The sequence below is a fragment of the Pygocentrus nattereri genome, chromosome 3 (assembly GCF_015220715.1).
Source record: "Pygocentrus nattereri isolate fPygNat1 chromosome 3, fPygNat1.pri, whole genome shotgun sequence".
In the NCBI taxonomy this organism is placed as follows: domain Eukaryota; kingdom Metazoa; phylum Chordata; class Actinopteri; order Characiformes; family Serrasalmidae; genus Pygocentrus; species Pygocentrus nattereri.
The window spans coordinates 37,206,457-37,229,306 of NC_051213.1; the positions used below are offsets into that span (position 1 = coordinate 37,206,457).

At 40.7% G+C, this 22,850-nt stretch overlaps 1 protein-coding gene across 2 annotated transcripts in view; it reads right to left on the reverse strand.

Moving 5' to 3' along the window:
* The window catches only part of wdr90 (WD repeat domain 90), a 45,259-nt gene that overhangs the window by 12,749 nt on the left and 9,660 nt on the right, over positions 1-22,850 (reverse strand). For both annotated transcript variants that reach the window (XM_037536332.1, XM_037536330.1), the window contains exons 15-30: positions 21,198-21,316; positions 20,571-20,732; positions 19,311-19,441; positions 16,976-17,092; positions 16,614-16,849; positions 16,181-16,326; positions 13,639-13,769; positions 12,949-13,079; positions 12,602-12,763; positions 11,760-11,888; positions 7,257-7,387; positions 6,372-6,445; positions 6,128-6,262; positions 2,858-3,120; positions 2,527-2,629; positions 2,301-2,422 (exon numbers count right to left, since the gene is read on the reverse strand). In XM_037536332.1, the coding sequence (XP_037392229.1) occupies positions 2,301-2,422; positions 2,527-2,629; positions 2,858-3,120; positions 6,128-6,262; positions 6,372-6,445; positions 7,257-7,387; positions 11,760-11,888; positions 12,602-12,763; positions 12,949-13,079; positions 13,639-13,769; positions 16,181-16,326; positions 16,614-16,849; positions 16,976-17,092; positions 19,311-19,441; positions 20,571-20,732; positions 21,198-21,316 (2,292 nt within the window). The remainder of the gene's footprint in view (positions 1-2,300; positions 2,423-2,526; positions 2,630-2,857; positions 3,121-6,127; positions 6,263-6,371; positions 6,446-7,256; positions 7,388-11,759; positions 11,889-12,601; positions 12,764-12,948; positions 13,080-13,638; positions 13,770-16,180; positions 16,327-16,613; positions 16,850-16,975; positions 17,093-19,310; positions 19,442-20,570; positions 20,733-21,197; positions 21,317-22,850) is intronic.

Here is a 22,850-nt window from a genome sequence, read left to right on the forward strand (position 1 = left end):
GCTCAGCGCCTGTATATTGGAACCTACCAGAAAGATCTTCAACTCCCTCATCCGACAAAGCTTCGACCTCATACCGAGGGAGGCCGGTGACATCGAGTCTGAGTGGGCCCTGTTCTGTGCCTCCATTGTCGATGCAGCAGATCGGAGCTGCGGCCACAAGGTTGTAGGTGCCTGTCGTGGTGGAACCCGTTGGTGGACACCTCGGGTAAAGAAAGCCATCAAAGCTGAAGAAAAAAAGTCCTATCGGGCCTGGTTGGCTTGTGGGACTCTGGAGGCAAAAGATAGGTACCGAAGGGCCAAGCAGGTGGCAGCTTCGGAGGTTGCTGTGGCAAAAACTCGGGTGTGGGAGGAGTTTGGTGAGGCCATGGTGAAAGACTATCAACAGGCACCAAGAAGCTTCTGGCAAACCATCAGGTGCCTCAGGAGAGGAAATCGGTTCCTGACCAACACTGTGTACAGTGGGGCTGGGAGGCTGTGTTGGGTGTCGGAGGGTGTGTTGCAACTATCGGGGGATCACACTTCTCAGCCTACCCGGTAAGGTCTATGCAGGGGTACTGGAGAGAGTCTGACCGACAGTCGAATCTCAGCTACAAGAGGAACAATGTAGATTTCGCCCTGGTCGTGGAACACTGGACAAGCCTTTTATCCTCACCAGGGTCCTGGAGAGTGCGTGGGAGTTTGCCCAACCAGTCCACATGTGTTTTGTGGATTTGGAGGCATTCGACCGTGTCGCTCGGGGATCCCGTGGGGAGTGCTCCGGGAGTATGGGGTGTACAGTCCCTGTACAAACGGAGCAGGAGCTTGGTTCGTATAGCGGGCAGTAAGTCAGATTGTTTTCCAGTTATGGTTGGACTCTGCCAGGTCAGCCCGTTGTCACCGATTCTGTTCAAACTTTTATGGACAGAATTTCTCGGAACAGCCAAGTAGTGGAGGGTGTCTGGCAAGGTGGTCTCAGGATTTCACGTCTGCTTTTTGTGGATGATGTGGTCCTGTTGGCGTCATCAGGCCGGGACCTCGAGCTTTCTCTGAACCAGTTTGCAGCCGAGTGTGAATCGGCTGGGATGAAAATCAGCACCTCTAAATCTGAGACCATGGTCCTCAGTCAGAAAAGGGTGGAATGCTCTGTCCAGGTCGGGAGTGAAATGAGCTTTCTCCGCAGGGTCGCCGGGGAAGACCCAGGACATGTTGGAGGGATTATATCTCTTGACTGTCTTGGGAATGCCTTGGTATCCCTCCAGAAGAGCTGGAGGAGGTGGAGGGGGAGAGGGAGACCTGGGCCTCTTTGCATAGGCAGCTGCCCCCGTGACCCGGACTCAGATAAGCGGATGATGATGGATGGATGGATGGAGTGTGAAAAGTCATGCAGTTTGAGGCGATGCGGATGACTGGCATGATTTTATGATGCATTCAAATTTTAAAAAGCTGTATTTTTATTTATTTTATTTTTTAACAATTTCTAATAATTATTTTGTTCTATTCTATGTTCTTCTAAAGGTCTTTGCTGAGAAGATTTTTGCTAGGCTAGAAGTGTAGTACACCGGTTTAAATTTTTTCTCCAGTAAGAGTTTTGACATAACCTTTATACCAATATGTTACAAATAAGCACAGACAACTTGACATACAAACATGCTAATGTTATCTGGTTTAGCTGAACGGCTGAATAAGGGATAATTCAGTCATGTTTCAAATAATGCAGTGGTCTCTCAATCACCTCCCACTGTCTAGGCTGTTATATCTAAAGTTTCCGAGACAGTGGACACATAGGAATGGCAGTCTTTTATGGTTAGTCTTAGAGTAACACAGATACAAGAGCACTTGCCACGCTTTCTTATGTACCTGCTGGGAAACTGCCTGACTCAATCAGCTGCATCAATGTGCAAAACAAGCTGTGCACCAGTATAACTATAATATTGTCCAAATTCCAGCAGTGTCTGATTCTTGGAGGCACACATGTTAGAAAGCAATTTTGATAATTTGATATCTCTATATGTGCTATCTCTATATGTTTTTATGAATTTCAGAATTTCTTTGTGTTTGGTAAGTCTCCCTCTTGCCTTAATAACAGTGTTAATAACAAGCTGACAAAGAACATTTCCTCCCCTTGCATGCCATAATCAAATTACTTACTAACATAATCAAATTAGTCATAGTTTAAACGACAACTCTAAAGTCTAAATCATGATCATAATGCTTAATTTTATATTTATGGTAATGGGTGACATAGTAAACACAGACTAGGACAGCTGCATCATTTCACTTCAAATATTCCCAGAAAAACACACAACCTTATACACTAGTACCTGTGCATCATGTGTGACAGCGAGGGTTGAGATTTCCTCACTGTGACCCAGCCAGTGCCTCTGTGAGCCACTGTGAAGATTCTCCGCTACAACCACACACCCACAGGAGTACACAAACAGCCCTGCATGCATTAAAGTAAGTTACATAATTACATGCACACACACAAACACACACAAGCAGAATAACAAACACATAACATTAATACACATCAAATCACCTGTTTACCTGTGTCTGGATTCCAGATCATGTTGCTCCGGCCATTGCCATTGTAGCCGACCACGGCTTTGAGACTCAGGCCCTCCTGTCCAGGAGGCGGAGTTGCAGCACTCTGAGGAGGATGGAAAGAACATTATTTAATAAACACCATATTAATTAAACACAATGATAACTACTGATTTAGGATTTAAAATAAGAATGTAAAATGTATTAACATTAAGTGTAAACACATACACTTAATACATACGAATGTAAAGTTGTCTTTGTTTTTTGGCAATAACAATATTAAGCGGAACAAAATCATGGACAGAATGAAAAAGAAAAAGAAGAGAATACATACTGTGTCCAGCACTGACATCTTGTAACGAGGAGTAAAGTGTTTGTAACAGTCTGGACGAACTGGCTTCAAATCCTCGCCATTTTCTTCCACTCTGATCTGATTGGCCAGACTATCAACCGAGCTTCCAGCTGCAGCTCTCTCAGTGACTCGCAGGAAGGAGGCATGTCTAGAAGCAGGAGAGTGGGCAGGAACAGGCTGCAACTCTTCAACATCATCGTCGTCATCATCATCACCACCACCACCACGCGACAGGTGAGACGAATCTGTCATGGAAACAAAGAGGCACTGCAATTAACAACAATTTAGATGTATACAATAAACAACATTAAAGTAAAAAAACTTTATAAGATGTAATAATCAAACTGTCAAATGTAATTAACTCATTAGCCGAATTAGCAGCTTGTTTTTTTTTTTAATGCATTGTATTGTTCTCGCTATAAAGTCCCCAAGGTGTGATGTTTACATATTTGCAGAATTATCATCTGTCACAATCATACAATACACACATCACTTATCTGTCCATCTAGAGTTCTTTACTACATTTTTGCATCTTTAACTAAGTATATACTAAGTAACTCTGCCAAAGTGTCTCTTTTAAGGTCACTTTGCCGGTCCCAATAAAGGAGGAGGGTTGAACGTAGAGTAGCAGTTACACCCCACATAGCATTAACAGTCTTTTGATTAAATTTAATATGCTAACATTTAACAACACAGGACAAAATTGATTTATGTAATTTGCGTAACAATGATTTATGTAATGTGGGTCTAGACAAAGTATTAAAGTCATGAAGTTATTTTGAGAAGTAATCAAAATCAACAGAAGAAGTTAATCTATAGTTCTAACATATTTAGGGTGTTTTTTACTCACATTTATCTCTCCCACAATGTTATTCCTTTGTTATACAGCTTCAAATACACGCAAATTGATGATTATGCAAATTAGGTGATGTCATTTACCGACTTCTAGCAACTTTTAGGACAGCCAATAGCTACAACCCTAATTCCAATGAAGTTGGGACGTTGTGTAAAACATAAATAAAAACAGAATACGATAATCTGCAAATCCTTTTCAACCTATATTCAATTGATTACACTACAAAGACAAGATATTTAATATTCAAACAGATTAACTTTATTGTTTTTTGCAAATATTCACTCATTTTGAATTTGATGCCTGCAACACGTACCAAAGTTGGGACAGGGTCAACAAAAGACTGCGAAATTTGAGGAATGCTCAAAAAACACTTGTTTGGAACATTCCACAGGTGAACAGGTTAATTGGAGGTGAGTGTCATGATTGGGAATAAAGGGAGCATCCCTGAAAGGCTCAGTCGTTCAGAAGCAAGGATGGGGCGAGGTTCACCACTTTGTGAACAACATTGTTGAGAACAATGTTTCTCAACGTGCAATTGCAAGGAATTTAGGGATTTCATCATCTACAGTCCATAATATCATCAAAAGGTTCAGAGAATCTGGAGAAATCTCTGCAAGTAAGCGGCAAGGCAGAAAACCAACAGTGAATGCCGTGACCTTCGATCCTTCAGGCGGCACTGCATTAAAAACCCACATCATTCTGTAACGGATATTACCACATGGGCTCAGGAACACTTCAGAAGACCACTGTCAGTGAACACAGTTTGTCGCTCCATCTACAAGTGCAAGTTAAAACTCTGCCATGCAAAGTGAAAGCCATATATCAACAACACCCAGAAACGCTGCCGGCTTCTCTGGACCCGAGCTCATCTGAGATGGACTGACGCAAAGTGGAAAAGTGTCCTGTGGTCTGACGAGTCCACATTTCACATTGGTTTTGTAAACCATGGACATCGTGTCCTTCGGGCCAAAGAAAAAAAGGACTGTCCGGATTGTTATCAGCGCAAAGTTCAAAAGCCAGCATCTCTGATGGTGTGGGGGTGTGTTAGTGCCCATGGCATGGGTAACTAGCACATCTGTGAAGGCACCATTAATGCTGAAAGGTACATACAGGTTTTGGAGCAACATATGCTGCCATCCAAGCAACGTCTTTTTCAGGGACGTCCCTGCTTATTTCAGCAAGACAATGCCAAGCCACATTCTGCATGTGTTACAACACCGTGGCTTCGTAGTAAAAGAATGCGGGTACTAGACCGGCCTGCCTGCAGTCCAGACCTGTCTCCCATTGAAAATGTGTGGCGCATTATAAAGCACAAAATACGACAACGGAGACCCCGGACTGTTGAGCAACTGAAGCTGTACATCAAGCAAGAATGGAAAAAAATTCCACCTTCAAAGCTTCAACAATTAGTGTCCTCAGTTCCCAAACGCTTATTGAGTGTTGTTAAAAGGAAAGGTGATGTAACACAGTGGTAAACACGCCCCTGTCCCAACTTCTTTGGAACGTGTTACAGGCATCAAATTCAAAATGAGTGAATATTTGCAAAAAACAATAAAGTTTATCTGTTTGAACATTAAATATCTTGTCTTTGTAGTTTATTCAATTGAATAAAGCTTAAAAAAGGATTTGCACATCATCGTATTCTGTTTTTATTTGTTTTACACAACGTCCCAACTTCACTGGAATTGGGGTTGTGCTTATTTACTGAGGAGTTGACAACACTGTCTCAGTGTCCCCTTCTATAATAAATTTCATACTTTGGAGTCAAAATAAATCTGGGGTCTGGGGTAAATTACACTTACAAAATGAAAAACTACCCCCCTTGAGTCACCTTTTAACCACAGAATATTGCATCTTCTGTACTTTCTTTATTTTCTGTATCTTTTTGGCCGTTTTATGAAATATGTCTTTCAAGAAACTGAGATGCTTGCAACTGTTGCAGCAGGATGGTTTACATTTTGCAACTGAGTTTCCTGTAGGTTTCACGCAACTAAGGTTCACTGTGTGAAGCCAGTCTTAAACACACACAAACACACACACACATATGAACATTATTTTCCAAGAACCACTTATATATGTATATAATGCACACAAACAGGATATACGCAATGCAGCTGTCTGCTAAAATGCATTCAAAGTCATCCTATGACGAACATACACAAACAGCTGAATGCAAAAAATTCACCACCCCCCATCCAATTACATGTACAGGCCATATTTTATGTTTTTCTTAGTATGTCAAAATCAGTAATTAAAATGTGTATTCTTTGTGTGGTGATATGTTTTCTGAAGATGTGTATTTATTTTCATTTGCAAAATGAACAAAACATGAAATTTGACCAGGGGTTGCCAAACTTTTGCACTGCTCAGAACTAACAGCACATATACTCACTCACCTCCAGGTCCAATCTTGTCTATGGAGCTGACATCCAGAATGGGTAGAGAAGAGGAGGGACGGGGCGCTGCCTTTCGAGGCACCCCATTGGATGACATTCTATTAAACTCCACCTTAGCCTGCTCTGTGGGGACTGCTGAAATGATAAGTTAATGCAATGACAGGTTTCTCTTTAATTCCAAATTACTATTCACAATATCTATTTAAAAAAGGAAAAAAAAAGATTAAATGTCTTCCACCTTTACCTGCCTTAGGAAGAGAGTCATCCATACTTTTACCTGCTCTAGGTGGAGAAGAGACAAGAGCTGAAGAGCTGAGACTGGAAAAGAGAGGAACAACAAAAGCAAGATTGCGCTTGGAATACAGACTTACTAAAAATGTGCTAACTACTGGTAGTCTACAGAAATTTTTATGCAGTGGGGGTGGCAAATTTGTAATTTTATCTACTAAGAACTTTCATGAAAATGTGCAAAGGCACAACTTCTTGATCAGCCTATAACCAGCACAATATAAAGCCCAGTTCTGCTCATGTCTACTTTTTATAGAAGCCCATTTCCACCAGTAAGGGGAAAAAACGTATGTGTTCATAACTTGTTTCTAGCAGCTGTATGTCCTTATTGTTTATGTAGAAAGTTTGACTTTTCATCTTCATTTTGTTAGAGAGGCGCCTCTGAGCAACAATGGAAGCTGTGCTAGCCCCCCAAAAGATCAACAAAGTCAAAGTCATTCAGAGTGGTTTGCTGTAAAATGCGCCAGTCTAGATTAGCAGTACTAGTTTCACTAAAATGCACCACTTCACATCAAACCACTCACAAGGAATTTGTTTACATCTTGAATGAGTTACGCAGAATTTAAAAGGTTGTAATTCCCTTTTAATTGAATGCATAATCTTCAGTATTTAACATTAGACTTGTTTAATTGAATTAGAAAGTTCATTATAATAATCTCCCCCCAGTATTTTGCATTTTGAGAGAGAAACGCCTTTGAATGAATATGCCATCAGGCAAAAGCACAAGAGCAGAGACAACTTCTATGGTCTTATTATGGGTGTTTATGCATACTTATATGGTAAACATTTGTGATGAGGCAAAACATTTATCAATCTGCCCATTATTCTCTCTAATTTTTACCTGCAGGCTGGCACCTCCTGCGGGTGAGCCAAGAAGTCCCAGAAAAAGATGGCATCCCCCACTGAAACCACACCCATCTGGTCAGGTGTGAAGCTCACCTGCGTGATTGGCTCAGAATGGCCGATAAATACCTGTGACAGAGACATACAGACAGACAAAAATTAACAGATAACGGCTACCAATTAAACAGTTGGCTTAAACATAAAGCTCCAGAGCAATTCAAACCAACAAATACAAAATGCTCATCTATTTGACCTTGCTGGATATCCTATTCCATACCCAAGGGCATTAATGTGCCTCTGTAACAGCCTCAACTCTTCTGAGAATGCATCTTCTGAGTAGTATTCTCCTGGCATCCGCTAAACCCAGATTCATCAATTAGAGTGCCAAATAGTGAAGCACAATTCATCACCCCAGAGAATGTTTCCACTGCTCCAGAGCAGAGCTGGCTTTACCTGAGACATAAGCAACTGCTAAGGGTCCCCCCGCCAGTGATCCTGGGTAATTACTGTTCCATTATGTTGTCCAAGATGCTTAAGTAGGGCTTGGGGGAGGGTGTTGGGGCAGGCTAATTAATCATGCCTGAAAAACAAGCACCTGTAGCTGAACATGGATACAAAGTGTCACTGATGTGAAGCACCAGCATGTGGCACCCAAATTTTTATTTTTTTTTTTGGATTGCGTCAGTGGATATTACCATAAATCTGCTGACTTATCTAGGCGGGGGCAGAGTAACGTGAGAAAGTGAAAGTCTTCCTAAGCTACATTAATTCCTGTAATGTCAGATGATGCACAGTATTTCCCAAAAGTGAGTACACCTCTCACATTTCTGCAAATATTTTATTGTATATTTTCACAAAGCAACACTATATAAATGAAACTTGGATATAACTTAGTCAGTGTACAGCTTGTATAGCAGTACAGATTTACTGTCCTCTGAAAATAACTCAACACATAGCCATTAATGTCTAAATAGCTGGCAACACAAGTGAGTACACCTCACAGTGAACATGTTCAAATTGTGCTCAAAGTGTCAATATTTTGCGTGACCACCATTATTATCCAGCACTGCCTGAACCCTCTTGAGCATAGAATTCACCAGAGCTGCACAGGTTGCTACTGGAATCCTCTTCCACTCCTCCATGATGACATCACAAAGCTGGTGGATGTTAGACACCTTGCACTCCTCCTCCTTCCGCTTGAGGATGCCCCACAGGTGCTCAATTAGGTTTAGGTCTGGAGACATACTTGGCCAGTCCATCACCGTTACCTTCAGCTTCTTCAACAAGGCAGTTGTAATCTTGGAGGTGTGTTTGGGGTCGTTATTGTGTCAGAAAACTGCCATGTGGCGCAGTTTTTGAAAGGAGGGCATCATGCTCTGCTTCAGAATGTTGGAACTCATGTTTCGCTCAGCTCCCCAGAGTCAGCAGCACTCATACAGCTCCAGACCATGATGCTACCACCACCACGCTTAACTGTAGGGAAGAGACTGTTGTCTTGGTACTCGTCACCAGGGCACCGCCACACAGGTTGGACACCATCTGAGCCAAACAACTTTATCTTAGATTCGTCAGACCACAGGACATGGTTCCAGTAATCCATGTTCTTGGACTGCTTGTCTTCAGCAAATTGTTTGCGGGCTTTCTTGTGCGTCATCTTCAGAGGAGGCTTCCTTCTGGGATGACGGCTATGCAGACCGAGTTGATGCATTGTGCAGTGTATGGTCTGAGCACTGACAGGCTGACCTCCCACTTCTTCAACCTCTGCAGCAATGGTGGTAGCTCTCATACATCTATTTTTTGAAGCCAACCTGTGGATATGACGCTGAACACATGGATTCAACTTATTTGGTTGACCCTGGCGAGGCCTGTTCTGAGTGGAACCTGTCCTGGAAAACCACAGTATGACCTTGGCCAGCGTGCTATAGCTCGGTTTCAGAGTGTTAGCAATCTTCTTATAGCCTAGGCCATCTTTGTGCAGAGCAACAATTCTATTTCTCACATCCTCAGATAGTTCTTTGCCATGAGGTGCCATGTTGAATATCCAGTGGCCAGTATGAGTGAATTGTACCCAAAACACCAAATTTAACAGCCCTGCTCCCTATTCACACCTGGAACCTTGAAACTCTTACAAGTCACATGACACCAGGGACAGACAACGCCACAATTGGGCACAATTTGAACATGTTCACTGTGAGATGTACTCACTTATGTTGCCAGCTATTTAGACATTAATTATTTTGAGTTATTTTCAGTAAATCTATACTGCTATACTCTATACTGCTGTACTCTGACTACTTTAAGTTATATCAGAGTTTCATTTCTATAGTGTTGTCTCATGAAAATATATAATACAATATCTGAAGAAATGTGAGGGGTGTACTAACTTTTATATAGAATTTTTATAGAGTATTTAAAATGATAATTTCTTGAAGTTCAACATAGAAGTATATTTACCCAATAAAGAAAAATCTTTTTAACATTCTCTTTTGAACTGATTAAGAAAAGACAAAATAGTCTTGTCTTTGTGGCTGTGGGTTTCATATGATTAGATGACTTGTGGACATCTAAAAATCTTCAGGGTCAGAGAAAAATTTGGACACCAGCAATGCAAACCCACTGCAAGACAAACTATTGTGCCACTACACTACAGTGCTGAGAATGATCCACCAACCAAATAATACATGCTCTCCTGTGGGTTCCCCGACCATTGAAGAAAGGATAAAAGAGGGCTAACTAGGGTTGGGCTGATAGATTGAGGCACCATTGTGATGCCACACACCACCTCTACACCCCAACACCCCCCCCCCAACAGCCCAACTATTTTTTTGGCCATAGTTAGGTCCATATATATTTGGACACCAACACAATTTTTTTTTTTTTTTTTACCTGTTTACTGAAACATATTCAAGTTATAGTTATATAATGGACATGGGCATAAAGTCCAGACTTTCAGCTTTCATTTGAGGGTATCCACATTAAAACTGCGTGAAGGGTTTAGGAGTTTCAGCTCCTTAACATGTGCCACCCTGTTTTTAAAGAGACCAAAAGTAATTGGACAATTGACTCAAAAGCTATTTCATGGGCAGGTGTGGGCAATTCCTTCATTATGTCATTCTCAATTAAGCAGATAAAAGGCCTGGAGTTGATTTGAGGTGTGGTGCTTGCATTTGGAAGATTTTGCTGTGAAGAAAACATGAGGTCAAAGGAACTCTCCATGCAGGTGAAACAAGCCATCCTTAAGCTGCAAAAACAGAAAAAACCCATCCGAGAAATGGCTACAATATTAGGAGTGGCAAAATCTACAGTTTGGTACATCCTGAGAAAGAAAGAAAGCACTGGTGAACTCATCAATGCAAAAAGACCTGGACGCCCACAGAAGACAACAGTGGTGGATAATCGCAGAACAATTTCCATGGTGAAGAGAAACCCCTTCACAACAGCCAACCAAGTGAATGCCACTCTCCAGGAGGTAGGCGTATCAATATCCAAATCTACCATAAAGACTGCATGAAAGGAAATACAGTGCTATTCACTGCACGGTGCAAACCTCAAGAATAAAAATGCTAGATTGGACTTTGCTAAAAAAACATCTAAAAAACCCAGCACAGCTCTGGAAGAACATTCTTTGGACAGTTGAAACCAAGATCAACCACTACCAGAATGATGGAAAGAAAAAAGTATGGTGAAGGTGTGATATAGCTCATGATCCAAAGCATACCACATCATCTGTAAAACACGGCGGAGGCAGTGTGAAGGCTTGGGCATGCATGGTTGCCAGTGGCACTGGGTCACTAGTGTTTATTGATGAGGTTACACAGGACAGAGGCAGCCGGATGAATTCTGAGGTATTCAGAGACATTGTGTGTGCTCAAATCCAGCCAAATTGATTGGTGGGCATTTCATAATACAGGTGGACAATGACCAAAAACATAAAGCCAAAGCAACCTAGGAGTTTATTAAAGCAAAGAAGTGGAATATTCTTGAATGGTCATTGCCAACAAAGGGTTTTCAACCAAGTATTAGAAATGAACTGCAATAATTAATAATAAATAATTGCAATTATTTAATGTGCCCAATTACTAGTCCCTGAAATAAAGGGATTGTGTTTAAGAAATGCTTTAGTTCCTCACATTTTTATGCAATCATTTTGTTCAACCCACTGAATTAAAACTGAAAGTCTGAACTTCAACTGCATCTGAATTGTTTCGTTCAAAATTCATTGTGGTAATGTACAGAACCAAAATGAGAAAAATGTTGTCTCTGTCCAAATATTTATGAACCTAACTGTATAGTGTACTTCATGACTTTTGTAGCTGTGCTCCAGTGTATGCTAACACCACATTTTAGCCTTACGCGACACTGAAGTAGCCTTCAATAATGTCCATCAATGAAGAACCACTGTCTAAACTAGAAATGACAGAGACAAGAATAAAAGTTAATTAAGCTATTTCATTTTAAACCCGAAATGAGCCAAAATGAGATAAAACAGAGGTCCACCCACCTGCGAATTTACATCCAATTTCATGTGGTAGTCCCACACCTTCACAGCATTGTGTCCAGCTGTAAGCAGGTAACGTCCATCCTCACTGACAGCCAGAGAGGCACATTGATGTTTATGCACCTCAGACACCTGCGAAAAACACATAATGCAAAACACTGACACGCACAGCTGTAACAACACTGCTCTAGTTAAGTAAGCATCTCAACACAAGTCAGAGGGGACTGATTTTTTTTCTTCTTTAAAGGGCCCATATTTAAAAATTTTTTTGCATTGTAGTTTTACCAGAGTTTCAATTAAATTGTTTGTGTAGGTTTGTATTATATCTTTATTTGCTTTCTTTGTCTCTTACAATTAAATAGTCTGTTTATGTTACTGTGCTTTTATGACTAATGGAAATAAGCTCTGTTCTGACCGCATGCCCCAAATTGTACCTCATTCAAAAAATCAGTATGGGCTAAAACCCTCCTTATAACTTCAACATGAATGGCCAGGGCTAAACTGCTGTAGGCTGAATAGCCAGTTATATGAAAATGAGTTGGTTTGCCCGGCATCACAAAAGTTGTAAATTCAAAACAGGCTGTTTTTGCAACTTAGGTCCCATATATGGCCTGTATAGACCACAAAGCGAAGGGCACATTCTGAAACATACCAGCGTTTACATACTATATCAAACAATTTTATCTTAAAAAAAGAGCAAAATTCTTCTTTTAATGGGCACATGCCCTTTGATAACTGTAAGCTGAAATCCACAGCAGTATTAATATAAGTCCGAGGGAACACTTGCTGCTTTAGTCGGTTGTTAACGTTCAAGAAAATACCTGAATAAGTAAAATCTTTCTCACCTCTCTCAGCAGTCGTCCAGTGTTTCTGTTGATCCACAGGATCTTATTGGCTGATGTGGTGATGAGCAGGTGGGAGAGAGAAGATGGGGAGAAACACACCTTCAGTGCTGTGTCCAGAGTCGTACTCTCAACATCCAACACGCTCACATCCACACGCAGCAACTGCAATACACAATATTCATGAAAGAATATCATTAACAATATAAAGGGGTTCCACAAAGGTGAATTTTAGGACCCTTTCTTTAAAAAAAAACCAACAAAAAAAAAACACAAACATTGCTTTAAATGGCACATTGTAGTTCAACTCAAAAAGTATTATAAAGGGTTTTGAGATGTTGACAATGCACCTCATCAAGCGAGTGCGCATCCATGATGGTTACGGTGAATTCTGTGGGGCCAACAAACGCCAGGCAGCAACTGTCTGAGCTCACCGCCAGAGCATCAGGGCCTCGATCTGTGCCTCGAGCAACCACGTTACCTTAGCAACACATTGACCACTAACATTAGACATCTTACTCACAAACTGCAGTCACCACTGCATATTTACAACAGATACAATAACAACTCACTGAGTAATGTTGGTACATTTGTTAGCTATCATTTTTACCATGTATGCTATCAGAATGCGTGTTTTTTCTTGTGTAGCTTCGCTTGACTCAACACATGATTCTGTGTAACTACAGAGTGTGCATGCACAACAGTACAATCTTAGCCAATTTGCCCATTGTAGGCTTTAGTCAATAAACCAGAAAAGACAATTGAATCTTTAACTGCAATTTTTTTTATCTAACAATTCCCTAATTATGGTAAAACAAGAACTTTGTCTTCTGAATAAACAATGTGGAAAGATGGACAGCTGCAGTGTATATATAGTCTAATTTACCATGGTTGTCAAACAGATCCTCAAAGACGATCCACATCTTTGCTCTAATCCATTTCACAACTCTTAGGGATAGAGCAAAAATGTAGACCCTCTGGGGAGCCATGAAGGAATTTATATTGGTCTTCAAAATGTATCCTATGGAATGCCAACTAACCGAGCACTCGAAGGACATGGTATTCTGGTTGGGAAGCATTGTAGAGAGCCAGGTATCCCAGAGAGCCAGCGCTGTATAGATGTTCACCATCAGGAGAAAACACCAGGCCCACTACTGCACCACGGTGCTGTCTGCAATCACAAATGACAGTTAACGTACTGTTCAAATCAAGATGTCTGTGTGTGAAGCACATGCGTATTACTTGTGTTTATCATACCACATACAATTGTGACACCACAAACACCTGCTCTATCTACACCTGTATAAAATATGATAAATGTTAATATTAAACAGGCCAGTAAAGAGAGGAAGCCTAAATTCACAGCAGTCTCTATTCATCAAAGTTGCGCTAGAACAAGCTCTGACTTGATCGTAATGGCGTACTTCACATCTGATTCATGAAACTGAGACGTGGGAACAAGCACAGATCTGAGCATGACTGATAAATCACCTTCAGTGTGCGGAAACAAATAAGACTCAACTGATATTCACATATCATTTGCAGGACAGGATTCACCATTACATACACACCCAAATTTATGCAGACATTTCCCTTGTGAGCCAATAAACTGAAAGCATTCAGCAGGCTAATGAGCCAATGGTTGTCCTCACAGGCGGAGTCTGGGGTGGAGCAAAAAATGCATTGCTCTCTATATCTGTAAAATCTTAAACAGCTTTATAGTTTCATAAATGTACTTTTTTTAAGTTTTAAGATAGTAGAATGATGGAATTTTGTGATTATTTCCAAGAAAAGTGCTTGAGCTACGTTATTGCAGCATATGAGATGATTTCTACTGCACTAGGTAATCTTTGTCTTACAACCCCAAATCCAATGAAGTTGGGACATTGTGTAAAACATAAATAAAAACAGAATGATTATTTGCAAATCCTTTTCAACCTATATTCAATTGAATACACTACAAAGACAAGATATTTAATGTTCAAACAGATAAACTTTATTGTTTTTTGCAAATATTCACTCATTTTGAATTTGATGCCTGCAACACATTCCAAAGAAGTTGGGACAGGGGCAACAAAAGACTGGAAAAGTTGAGGAATGCTCAAAAAAAACACCTGTTTGGAACATTCCACAGGTGAACAGGTTAATTGGAAACAGGTGAGTGTCATGATTGGGTATAAAGGGAGCATCCCTGAAAGGCTGAGTTGTTCACAAGCAAGGATGGAGCGAGGTTCACCACTTTGTGAACAACTGTGTGAGCAAGTAGTCCAACAGTTTAAGAACAACGATTTCATCATCTACAGTCCATAATATCATCAAAAGATTCAGGGAATCTGGAGAAATCTCTGCAAGTAAGTGGCAAGGCAGAAAACCAACATTGAATGCCCGTGACCTTCGAACCCTCAGGCAGCACTGCATTAAAAACCAACATCATTCTGTAACGGATATTACCACATGGGCTCAGGAACTTCAGAAAACCATTGTCAGTGAACACAGTTCATCACTCCATCTACAAGTGCAAGTTAAAACTCTGCCATGCAAAGCAAAAGCCACATATCAGCAACACCCAGAAACGCCGCCGGCTTCTCTGGGCCCAAGCTCATCTGAGATGGACTGACGCAAAGTGGAAAAGTGTCCTGTGGTCTGACGAGTCCACATTTCAAATTGTTTTTGGAAATCATGGACGTTGTGTCCTCCGGGCCAAAGAGGAAAATGACTGTCTGGATTATTATCAGCGCAAAGTTCAAAAGCCAGCATCTCTGATGGTATGGGGGTGTGTTAGTGCCCATGGCATGGGTAACTTGCACATCTGTGAAGACACCATTAATGCTGAAAGGTACATACAGGTTTTGGAGCAACATATGCTGCCATCCAAGCAACATCTTTTTCAGGGACGTCCTGCTTATTTCAGCAAGACAATGCCAAGCCACATTCTGCACATGTTACAACAGCGTGACTTCATAGTAAAAGAGTGCATGTACTAGACTGGCCTGCCTGCAGTCCAGACCTGTCTCCCATTGAAAATGTGTGACACATTATGAAGCACAAAATACGACAACGGAGACACTGGACTGTTGAGCAACTGAAGCTGTACATCAAGCAAGAATGGGAAAGAATTCCACCATCAAAGCTTCAACAATTAGTGTCCTCAGTTCCCAAATGCTTATTGAGTGTTGTTAAAAGGAAAGGTGATGTAACACAGTGGTAAACATGCCCCGGTCCCAACTTCTTTGGAACGTGTTACAGGCATCAAATTCAAAATGAGTGAATATTTGCAAAAACAATAAAGTTTATCTGTTTGAACATTAAATATCTTGTCTTTGTAGTGTATTCAATTGAATATAGGTTGAAAAGGATTCATTGGAATTGGGGTTGTATATCTTTTGGGTGGTTGTCATTACTGTTTTATTAGCGTAATACAAAAGCACAGTGCAACATGTTTTCAGAGTGTATAGTACAAAGAGTGTACAGCTGATCTCATTTATGTTTTCTTCATTTTTTTTAAAATTACCACACTACCAAAACTTTTGTGGATTTTTACCTGCATGTGCTCTTAGTGTGTGTATGTGTGTGCTTCTGTACCTGTGCTGTGCCAGTAAGCTGGATGTGGGGATGTCAAACACTCTCACAGTTCCAGAGCTGCTACCACAGGCAAAGACTGGCAGGCTGGGATGGAATGCCACTGAGCATGGCGCATCATCATCCTCATCAGACACAAAGTCATACAGCTACACGCAGAGGAAAGACAAAGACAGACACAGAGAGAGAGGCCCTGTTCACATCGGTCTCTTGCGTTTTGATCATAAGATGACAGCGAGACGAGACAGTGTATTTTTAGTCAAGCACACTCTGTGGAACTGGAAATAATTTATTGACTGTTTAAGTGATAATGACATTCATATGTTATCTATGAAAATGCAAGTCACTTATTTGAAGGAGTACTAGTGGGAGTTCTAAACGGTTCTCAGGTTTCAGCAAGCCCTAGGATCTCCTCTGAGGATTGTGAGCTACTGACCTGCTGCGTGGAGTCCATGGCCCATACCCGAACAGTGCAGTCTCTGGAAGCCGTGGTGATTTGCCTTCTGATTCCATCCACACTAAAGCCCAACACAGTTGCTGTGTGGGACCTCATCAATGTACGGTAACCACGACTACTGACATCCAGATAGCCAAGATTTCCTGTGCTAGTGGCAGCCAGCACACTCAGACCATCCGAGGACACAGTTACAAAACAGACTGGCCCTTCATGTTCTACACAAACAGAGAAACAAAACCAACAATCATCATTTACATAGCTTTACAGGTTAACACTGAATAAAAAAGCAGTAACCAGATGCTAATCAAGGGCTGTGTAGGAGACTGATAGCTGGTAGTTACCTGCCTCCAGCAAGACAGAAGAGAAGTCAAGAGGCCAAAGACGCAGGAATCCATCCTCTGAACCCGTCGCGCAGAAAGAGCCACATACACTAACGCTGTTCACTGCAATGCCTGGACCTGGACACACAGACATATCAGGGCTTTTTATTGTTGTGTGTTTGGTTTTTTTGTTTTTTTTTACCCAATAACATCCTCAATTTAATGAAATTCACTTCCATCGACTAGGTAGGTCTACTCATCACACAATGCAACCAAGTTTGGAGGTGAAGCTTGACAAGTGAGGTAAACAACACTGGGATGCTAAAGCATCACAAACAACAAACAACACAAACACATATACACAAACAGCAATTAAAACATAAAATATGAAGAAACCGTACACTGGCAGTTAGAATACATCCATACTAAAAAGCAAAAACAAACTATTCGTTTAGCAGGAATTATATCATGTATTTTCTGATGCATTAGTATGTCAATTTCTCCAGCGTTACAAGTGGCATATTTTGCTCCATTGTCTCTGAAACACAATGAAATAAAGCATTTGTCTGATTTGCATTCATAAAAGTACTTTTATAAAGATATATAGATCTGATGAATGTCTATGTTCTATAAGCAGAAAAGACAATAACAGAAACATGTTCTGAGGTAACTTAATGGCATGCATTTACAAACCACTGCTCCATTACTGGCTTACTTATGTACAGTGGAGCAAAAAAGTATTTAGTCAGCCACTGATTGTGCAAGTTCTCCTACTTCGAAAGATGAGAGAGGCCTGTAATTTTCATCATAGGTACACTTCAACTATGAGACAAAATGAGAAAAAAAAAATGCAGGAAATCACATTGTAGGATTTTTTAAAGAATTTATTTGTAAATTATGGTGAAAAATAAATATTTGGTCACCCACAAACAAGCAAGATTTCTGGCTCTCACAGACCTGTAACTTCTTCTTTAAGAAGCTCTTCTGTCCTCCACTCTTTACCTGTATTAATGGCACCTGTTTGACCTCGTTATCTGTATAAAAGTCACCTGTCCACAGCCTCAAACAGTCAGACTCCAAACTCAACCATGGCCAAGACCAAAGAGCTGTCAAAGGACACCAGGAAGAAAGTTGTAGACCTGCACCAGGCTGGGAAGAGTGAATCTACAATAGGCAAGCAGGTTGGTGTGAATATATCAACTGTGAGATGAACTGTAAGAAAATGGAAGACATACAAGACCACTGATAATCTCCCTTGATCTGGGGCCCCATGCAAGATCTCATCCCTTGGGGTCAAAATGATCATGAGAACGGTGAGCAAAAATCCCAGAACTACACAGAGGGACCTGATGAATGACCTGCAGAGAGCTGGGACCAAAGTAACAAAGACTACCATCAGTAACACACTACGCTGATAGGGACTCAAATCCTGCAGTACCAGGCGTGTCCCCCTGCTTAAGCCAGTACATGTCCAGGCCCGTCTGAAATTTGCCAGAGAGCATATCGATGATCCAGAAGAGGATTGGGAGAATATCATGTGGTCAGATGAAACCAAAATAGAACTTTTTGGTAAAAACTCAACTCGTTGTGTTTGGAGGAAGAAGAATGCTGAGTTGCATCCCAAGAACACCATACCTACTGTGAAGCATGGGGGTGCAAACATCATGCTTTGGTGCTGTTTTTCTGCAAAGGGTACAGGACGACTGATCCGTGTTGAGGGAAGAATGAATGGGGCCATTTATCATGAGATTTTAAGCCAAAACCTCCTTCCATCAGTGAGAGCATTGAAGATGGAACGTGGCTGGGTTTTCCAGCATGACAATGATCCCAAACACACTGCTCGGGCAACAAAGGAGTGGCTCTGTAACAAGCATTTCAAGGTCCTGGAGTGGCCTAGCCAGTCTCCAGACCTCAACCCCATAGAAAATTTGTGGAGGGAATTGAAAGTCTGTGTTGCCCAGCGACAGCCCCAAAACATCACTGCTCTAGAGGAGATCTGCATGGAGGAATGGGCCAAAATACCAGCTACAGTGTGTGCAAACCCGGTGAAGACTTGCATGAAACGTTTGACCTCTGTCATTGCCAACAAAGGTTATGTTATAATGTATTGAGTTGAACTTTTGTCATTGACCAAATACTTATTTTCCACCATAATTTACAAATAAATTCTTTAAAAATCCTTCAATGTGATTTCCTGGATTTTTTTTCTCATTTTGTCTGACATTGTTGAAGTGTACCTATGATGAAAATTACAGACCTCTCTCATCTTTCTAAGTAGGAGAACTTGCACAATCAGTGGCTGCCCTCCCTGCACCAAAGCACCCCCCTCAATCTTTACTCTCTCCTTCTCTCTCACCTGTGCTGAAGGTCTGTTTCTCTCTGCGCTGGGAGTGGCTTTGCTGAGCTGGGAGGAGTCTTCTGACATTCTTTATTCCCACAGAAACATAGTCAATGTCCAGGATGTGGCCACTCTTACTGCTGGCAAACCTACACCATTCACAAATACAATGATTACTACCTAACTCAATTCCAAAAAAAAACAAAAAAAAAAAAAAAACAGTAGGCAAAATACAAATGAAAATAGAAATCAGTGATTTATAAAAGCACATTAACCTGTATTTGAAAAAAAACTTTACAAAGAAAAGATATGTAAAGTTTTACCTCATCAACCTCATTTATTTGTTGTAAATACAGTATACATTCATTCTGAAATTAATGCCTGCAACACATTCCCAAAAAAAAAAAAAAAAAAAAAAAACAGGAGCAATTCAAGACCAAGAACTCTGAAATGTCCAAAAACATCTTAAACAGTTCTAAACAGTTCTAATTTCACACCCTATGGTGTGCACTGTCAAATAATTCATGTAATTTCGAGAAATATCTGTGCGCAAAGGACTAACATCATAAATCTATGGCCATGACCTTCAATCACACTTCATACGGCACTGCATTAAAAACCAGCATGTTTCTGTGATGGATATTACAACATAGAACTAAGAATACTTTGACAAACCACTAGCAATAGACATCATTTCTCACTGCATCCACAAATGCAAGTTAAGACTGTATTGTGCACATCAGAAGCCATATTCCAAAAACATCCAGAAATGTTGCCGATTTCTCTGGGCTTGAGCTCATCTGAAATGGACTGATACACAGTGGAACCGACTGTTTATGGAAAAAATGAACGTTGTTTTCTCTAAGCCAAAGAACAAAAGGAAAATCCTGATTGTTACCAGTATAAAGTTTAAAGCCAGAGTCTGTCATGGTAATGGAGGGGTATTAGTGGGTTACCTGCACATCTGTGAAAGCACCATAAACACTAAACACATTTTGGGGCAACAAATGCTGCCTGTATCACAAAGGTAAGCATGCTCCAATCCCAAATTTTTGAAACATGTAGCAGGCATCAAATTCAGAATGAGTTTATATTTATAAAAAGTCATTAAATTCATAATGTTAAAAAAACTTTTTGTACTGTTTTCAATTTAATACAGGTGAAACAAAACTGATTAATCACTGCTTTCTGTTTTATTAGCACTTCACACACTGTCTCAAGGTTTTTGGACTTGGACTTTTTTTTTTGGACTTTGTAAGTTTGTGTTCGTGTCCTTACAGTGTACGGTCATCCAGCTGTCGGTCAGGAGTGTGTCCCTGCTCAAAGGCCAGATCAGTGAACTCCAGGTTGTGATACTGCCCCAGGTTAACAGGACATGAGCGCAGACAGCCACCACGCACGCGCCACAAACGCACGTTGCCCACACCGCATGACACCATACTACACACGCAAACACAAAAGCATGTTAGTACTCAATGTTAGTAGTTTTCAATGTTCACTACACTAAACAGCTAATTCACTGTCTTTTTGAAACACTGTAAATGTATGAAAACTGTAACTATGTGAAACAAAAAAAACAAAACAAAACAAAAACAAATCACAGTGCATCCAACAAAAAAGAAAGCCTTGTGCGTCTTTTATACAATAATAGAATAGATGGTAGCACAGAGAAACCACAGAAATATTATTATTGCTACCAAGGACATGCAAACAGTGTAACTGAACCTGGAGCAGATTTAAAAGAGAGCCTTTTAATGTTTATGTGAGATTCATGTGGTTCTGCATTACATCATTAGGGAGTGGAAATGTAAGAGCATGTAAGAATATATGCTGGGGGAGTTTATGTTGGGTGTTCTGTATATATGGCAAGCCAAATAAGCGTTTGTGCAAGTGTATTTTGGATACCGTGTGTCATCAAAAAAGGCTATCTTCATGGTCTGGATGTCAACATCTGTGTGAGCTTTAGCCATGACTGTGACCACACCCCCTTTATCCACACGCTGCGTGTTCCACACAACAACCATCTACATACACAAAAAACAAAGACAACACTCATAGACATCGGCATACAAATCACCCAAACAAGAAAATGCTCATCTGAAAATTAGCTCTGAGTTTGCAGACTGTCTACAGCACAGCTGGAACTATATGCAATTTTGGGTGGAAAATGTTAAATCAGGACAGAACTATTGATAAATATTGATATTTTAAATATTTAAAGCTATGGGGTATTTTGTACAGACACTCAATACATCTAGAACAATTTTCAATTGCCCAAACCTTACAGCCTGTTCATTACAGGTTCATTTATATTTGTAGTTTGGTTCCCTTCATCCAGATCAAAGCAGACACACTGTTGCATTATAGCTCTTGGTCTCTTAGCATTCACACTTATTTTTTGACACTGAACCAAAGTCATATGCACAAAAAAAGCTATAACTGATTACACAGATTTTATGACTTGCAATTTGCAAAAATAACTGGCGTAATATCAACAACCTATAAAGATAAGATACATTTTTTTTAGCCCACTCGGGGAAATTTGCATTGTTACAACAGAATACACAGTAAGCAGACAAAGAGCAGTAAGTAGACAAAGATGTGCATCATACAAAATACAAAATATAAGATATACTATAGATATTAAATAAATAAACAAGGTGTCTGTTCGCAGAAAAATATAAAAAATAAAAATAGAATTAAGAAACTATACAAATTTACAGTTTAGACATGTAGTTGTATGGATATTGCACATTTCTGAGCAGGTAATGACTGGATATTGCACAGAAATTGTAGATATTGCACAGAACTTGCGTATGTATTGCACTTGTACCAATCTATCAGCAGCAGATATTGCACATTAATTAGAGGTAGGATAAGATATAGGTCTATGTGGTGTGTTCTTGATGGAGTGCACTATGATAGAGTGACGTGTGAATCCATAGTGTGTTTATGACTGAGACTGTCCGAGTCTCTGCTTGGGGAGGTTTTGATTGTAGAGCTGAACAGCAGTGGGGAAAAATGAGCTGCGATATCTCTCTTTTCTGCATCGCAGGTGGAGAAGCCTGTCACTGAAGGAGCTGCCCAGTGCTGCAACTGACTCCGGTAGTGGGTGAGAGAGGTTGTCCATTATGGATGCAAGCTTGGCCAACATCCTCCTCTCTGCCACCTCCCCCACTGGGTCCAGCACATAGCCCAGGACAGAACTAGCCTTCCTGATAAGCTTGACCAGTTTCTTCCTGTCTGCTGCTGTAATGCCACCTCCCCAGCAGACAATGCCATAGAAGATGGCTGATGCCACCACAGAGTCATAAAAAGAGTGGAGAAGTCCACCCTGTATTCCAAAGGACCGGAGCCTCCTCAGCAGGTGGAATCTGCTCTGGTCTTTCTTATACAGGGTGTAGGTGTTGTCAGACCAGTCCAGTTTGTTGTTTAGTTGAACACCCAGGTAATTGTAGGTCTTGACAATCTCAATGTCCCTTCCCTGGATGTTCACTGAAGTGGGTGAGGAGAACTTAGTCTTGCGGAAATCCACCACCAGCTCTTTGGTTTTAGCCG